The 5,676-nt window shown below is 46.7% G+C and overlaps 1 protein-coding gene across 1 annotated transcript in view; it reads right to left on the reverse strand.

Annotated features, from left to right (window-relative positions):
* Positions 1 to 3,566, reverse strand: part of Echs1 (enoyl-CoA hydratase, short chain 1) — a 10,762-nt gene extending 7,196 nt beyond the window's left edge. The window contains exons 1-3 of the mRNA XM_005351459.2: positions 3,391 to 3,566; positions 930 to 1,127; positions 394 to 521 (exon numbers count right to left, since the gene is read on the reverse strand). Of these exons, the coding sequence (XP_005351516.1) occupies positions 394 to 521; positions 930 to 1,127; positions 3,391 to 3,478 (414 nt within the window). The 5' untranslated portion in view covers positions 3,479 to 3,566. The remainder of the gene's footprint in view (positions 1 to 393; positions 522 to 929; positions 1,128 to 3,390) is intronic.
* Between the last annotated feature and the right edge of the window lie 2,110 nt (positions 3,567 to 5,676).

Below are 5,676 nucleotides of genomic sequence, written 5' to 3' on the forward strand. Positions count from 1 at the left end.
AAAAAAAAAAAATCAGCTAGAGAAGACAGGGGCATGAATGTGTGTGGTTGACCAACTCCTAGGGATGGGTTTCATTAAATAATCAGCATGTGTAATAAATCACACGGTTTTTCCATGGGCTAAACTAGCCCTGCATGTGTCAATGGCCTAGTGAAGCAGGAACCCTAGTGGGCATAGAGTACTCACACATGAGGTATTGCATTCTGCAGCAATTAAACAGAAACAGAAAAGCTCATTAACACATCTGGGAATTAGTCAATGAGCCTCCATCAAACAAAACAGTTCCCGAAAGACACCGTGGGCCTTTCAAAGACACAGGTTTTTGCTATACTTGACTTGCACAAGCCCAGCTCTGTCCGCCCTGCACAGGAGACCTCTGGGACTAACACTTACAGCATAACCATTGACAGCTGCAATGACCGGCTTCCTGACCCGGGTGATCTGGTCCCAGTGGCTCAGGAACTTGCTGGAGTAACAGTCCTGGAGTGTCCGGTTCTGCATTTCCTTGATGTCCGCTCCAGCTAGAGGCAGAAGTGAGGTTTCAATTACCAGACAGCAGAGAACTTCTCAGTCCTGTATTCTGATGTACCAGCCCTGGGGGCATTTCCCATAACATGGGAACAGCCAATACATGGACTAACAACTCACCAAGCTGTCTGTTATGAGAAGGTGACACTGGGGGCTGTGGTGGGCAATGGATGCTGGATACACTCAGAGGAAAATGGGCTTATGCCAGTGATTTCACCTGGCCAGTAAGGACCTGAGCATACCTGAGTGTTCAACACACAGACCTGCTCTTCTACCCAGCTTACTTCATATGTAGTATATCCTAAGCCACCCCTCCCTTCACAGAGAAACTGGTCCATCTTGCAGCTTGCCACAGGCCACAGCATCCCCCTACCCTCTACCACCACGGCTGACCAGCATACCTGCAAATGCCTTCTCCCCACCAGTGAGCACAATGGCTCCCACAGCAGGATCCTCCTCAAAGGTCTCCAGCGCTTGGTTGAGCTCCTCCATCAGGCCATTGCAAAGTGCATTGAGCGCTTTGGGGCGGTTTAACTGGATCAGCCCCACACTGCTGTTCTTTCCTTTTTTTTCTGTGACGATGTACTGAAAATTAGCACCTAGGTCAAGAGGACAAAAGAGAATTGCCATCATAAAGATATTAAAGGCACTGTGGTGGCTAATCTTGGTCGTCAACTCCACCACATCTGGAATCAACTAGAACCCAAGCAGCATTGGAGGTAAGAAGACCCAACCCTAAATCTGGGCCACACCTCCTGGGGGCAGCCTACATAAAAGGACATAGAAGAAAGCTTTTGTTTTTTGCCTTCTGGCCCGCACCCTCAATGACAAGCTCATCCAATCTAACGGCTTTCCTTTTGCAGTTTTTGAACCTACTTCTTTGGAATTCCAATGTACACTGAAGACCCTCAGCTCTCTAGGACTTCCCTGGGCTCCAAAATCAGATTGGATCTGCTAAAATCTGCAGTCTCTTGGACTGAAGGCCTACTGAATCCTTAGTCTTTCGCTCAGGAGACAGCCATTGTTGGACTGCTCAGACTACCACCTGTAAGCCACTCGAATATCCCCCTTTAATAATTATGTATATTATATGTTAGCAAATATAATATATATTCATTCTATCAGTTCTGCTCTTTCACTGAACCCTGACTGATACAGGTGTAGACAGGGAACTCTATCATCCTTACCACACCAGCCTCAGCTCTGGCTGTGATCTACCCAGGCATGGTGGCAGTGGCACAAATCTTTAATCCTAGCACTCAGGGTAGCAGATGCAGGGGTATCTTTCTGAGTTCCAGGCTAGCCTGATCTAGTTCCAGGCCAACCAGAGAGCTACATAGTAAGATCCTGTCTCCAAAAAAAAAAACCAACAAAAACAAAAAAAATGAAAATAACAAAAGAGAAATCCCTTGCACAGAGCACAGTCCCCCCCCCCCCCCACCAAATGCCACCACTTTCCAGACCATGACACTGGGTGAGAGCAGAACAGAGGTGGATGAAAAGCACCATTAGGTGACCTAAAGGAACAGCCAATTCAGACTTGGGTGGGATGTGCAGTCCCTGGACTTACAGGGAGGAAGATTAGCCTGATAGTGAGGGTCCATGTTCTGGGTGTTTTATTCCTTAACACAGGGCTTGTCTTGCAAATTTGGGGTAACTTAAGCGTGAGGTGCACTGTTGAATGGTAGGATGCCTGCCATTTAGGGGAGCCAGGACATGTTGAGGTGCAGAAGCCAGGGCATAGCCAAGAATTTCTGGTAACACAAGAGCACTAGATGAATGTAGTGATATATTATTTGTAGTTTGATAAATAAAGCTTGACTGAAGACCAGAGGCAAAGCTAAAGCCACTAGAGGTCAGGCAATGGTGACACCCAATTTCAATCCCAGGATTTGGGAGTCAGCCGGGTCTCTGTGAGTTCAAGGCCAAGATCAGCGTAAAAACAAATCAGGAGGTGCCGGCTCACACCTTTAATCCCAGCCCTAGGGAGTCACACACCTTTAATCCTAGTATTAAAGGGACTATAAAATGGGAGGAGACAGAGGCTTAGTCTGCTCTATCTACCGTTGCCCAGTCTTGGTAGAGGTTAGATTTCTCTAGAGGCTTGACTGCTTTCCTGATCTTCTGGATTGGACCTCAATTTCTGTCTCTTGGTTTTTATTATTCACGTTACAGGCTGCAGAAGAGTCCAGCCAAGGAGAGAGAAGGGAGGAACTACCAGCTGGCTGGGGAGGAAAGTGGGTGTGTCAGTATGGGTTGCGCTGATTGGACGGCGTGAAGGACAGGCTCGGGAGAGGGCAGCGGACCGAGGAGGGTCTGGACAGGAGGCACTGTAGACAAACTTTTCCCAATACTCTGGCTGTCTTGCTTAACCTACCTTCACATTGTCTTAAAGCTACCTAAATGCACATGGGTTTCACAACCAACATGCATGCTCCCAATAGGCCGCTTGTTAAAGTTCTGGGTTGAGAAGCTGCCAATACACCTGGGGCCCTCTCATCAGGCACGGCTTCTAGGTGCCAAGCTCGGGTTGGGCTTATAAAGTGAGACTAAGGTCAGATTGGAGGGGTATGTAATTGGGTAGGGGTCAGGCGAGCAGTGGAGGTGGGGGCTCCGAAGGAGGATGGGAGGAGCTTCCAGCTAGGAATCTAGGTTTAGGTGTGGGGTCTAGGTATTTCAGAGTCATGCGCTGAGAATGCACGCTTGTGGAAGTGGAAGTCAGACAAAAAATCTGGAGTCAGGAGCAAAGTTCTAGGATCAAGTGAGGGTACATGCAGGCTGGGGTTTAGAAGCCAGCCGAAGGCTGCGGGTGGAGAGTCCACCCAAAGTGGGGTGACAGATTCCGCCGGTGTCCCCACTCACCCGAAGCGAAGCGCCGAAGTTCTGGGCAGCGGACCGAGGACAACAGCGAGCTGCAGGCTCGGGGAAGCAGAACACGCAGAGCAGCCATGGCGTACACACACTAGCCTGGCGGCAGAATCGTCCCGCCGGCAGAATCGCTCCGCCCCAGATCCCAGGCTAGACTAGACGGAAGCCGAAGGGACTGACGGGCGACCTGGGCGGGGTGATGCAGTGGGCGGGGCGGGGGTGGTCGCTGGTGAAGGGCTGCAGTTCCTTGAGTAAGCTGCTAATTGCACCGCGTTGGCGGTGTGTCATGGCTGGTGCACAGTACCAGGAAAGAGGCTGGAAGAGGCAGCTGTGCCTTTTCCCCTGCGCTGGCCGGGTGCTGTAGGTTTTGATCGCTGGAAGGCGCGATTGTAGACGTAGCCGTAGAGCGTAAAGAGGAGAGGCGTTTTGTTCAGCTTTGCGATAGGGTCTCAATACATAGCTTTGGCCATCTCTTGTTCTCACAGAGACTCGTCTGCCTCTGTCTCTCAAGTGCTGGGATTAAAGGCATGCGCAACCACACCCCGCTCGAGAGGCATTCTTGGCAGCTAACTAGCTTCATAACATTGAGGTTTTTACAAGATGAGACGATTTCCATATACTTAAAAGAAAGCCGAGGTTTTGCTTATGTAGATAATCTTAAATTATAACTTTGAAATGTTTAGCAAGTATTATTCTGGCCTTTATTTGTATTCTTGCCCTGCTCCTGCAAACGCTAGGCTAGAGATAAATGACAGTACCTTCAGATAAAAACAAAATTTATAATTTAAATGACAGTACCTACAGATAAAAACAAAATTTATAATTTAAAGAAAACAATTGCAAACCAAACTAAAGTCAGCAAGCTTTATTTCAAGACTAAGGTAGAATATAAACAGATCACCAACAAACCTTAGCTGATGAGGGGTTCTATATTATTAACATGAAATGGCTCAAACACAGGGTTTATCTAGCAACCCAGGGCTGGTGGTGAGCTCAGGTGACTACCATTCTCTGAGTTTAGGGACAAAAGAAGAAGCAATTGAAGAGTAAGAGTATTGTATTTGTCAGCGTTCTCTAGAAGAGTAGAACTGATAGAATATATGTATATATATATATATATATATATATATATGCATATACACACATATACGACTAGAGTGACTTACAAGCTGTGGTCCAGTTAGTACAACAATGGCTGTTTCCTGATGAAAAGTCCAAGAATCCAATAATTGTTCAGTCCACAAGGTTGGAGGGCTCAGCTGGTCTTCAGCACAGTCAGAATCCAGAAGAAGTAAGTTCTAATATCAGGGAAGGAATGCCTCAGCAGCAGGATATATGAACTGGCCATTGAGAACGAGGTTGAGCAGGCAAAAAGCAAAAGTTTTCTTCTATGTCCTTTATATAGGCTGCCATGAGAGGGTGTGGCCCAGATTTAGAGTTGTCTTCCTACTTCAAATGATCCAGTCAAGAAAAGTCTCTCACAGATGTGCCCTGTGATGTAGTCACATTGGCAAACAAGAATAGCTGCCATAAGTATCAACTGGATTTCACGAGAAATTTCTGTTTCAAAGAAAACCGTCAAGATTGGAGACGCAAGACCCAAGAAGGATGAGAGAAAAATTCTCTGCAAGTCTTACATCTGGTAAAGGTCTTGTACCTAGAATTTATAACATCCTATCCAACCCAATAGTAAGAGGTAGCTAAACTACAAAGACCAAAGGATGAACATGCTTTTCTTCGAGAAAGATGTAATGTCTGAGGGACATGAGAAGATACTCAACATCAATAATCTTTAGAGAAATACAAATCAAACCCACTTCTTACCTATCAGGCTGACTGAAAAGGCTGTCAACAGTGAGTACGGGAAAGCGTGCTGAAGAGTTGGAGCCTTCAACATGGGTGGTGGTGGGGGAAATTTTCTGGAATAAATACTCGGACACCAATGGAGGCGGAGGGGAGGAGATGTTGCCAGTGGACTGAAGCCAGGACAACTCCTGAAAGCCTTTGAGCCAAGGTCTAGTTTGTATTCTCATTTTATACTCTAAGATCACAAGGTGAGTGGGCTAACAAGCGAGGTTTTCCTGATGCCTAGGTGGCAGACAGCAGGTTGTCAAGGGGAATGGCGCATTGTTACAGCTGTTTCTCTAGGTCTTTCTGTTTCAGAAAGCAACTGAAATCATGCTGTCAAGTAGGCAATACTGGTAATGCTTTGAGTAAATCACTAAATAAATCAATACATCTTTAATAATTGATCTTTCCTACTTTATTTGACTCCAGTGG

This window comes from Microtus ochrogaster, chromosome 8, assembly GCF_000317375.1.
Source record: "Microtus ochrogaster isolate Prairie Vole_2 chromosome 8, MicOch1.0, whole genome shotgun sequence".
Lineage (NCBI taxonomy): Eukaryota > Metazoa > Chordata > Mammalia > Rodentia > Cricetidae > Microtus > Microtus ochrogaster.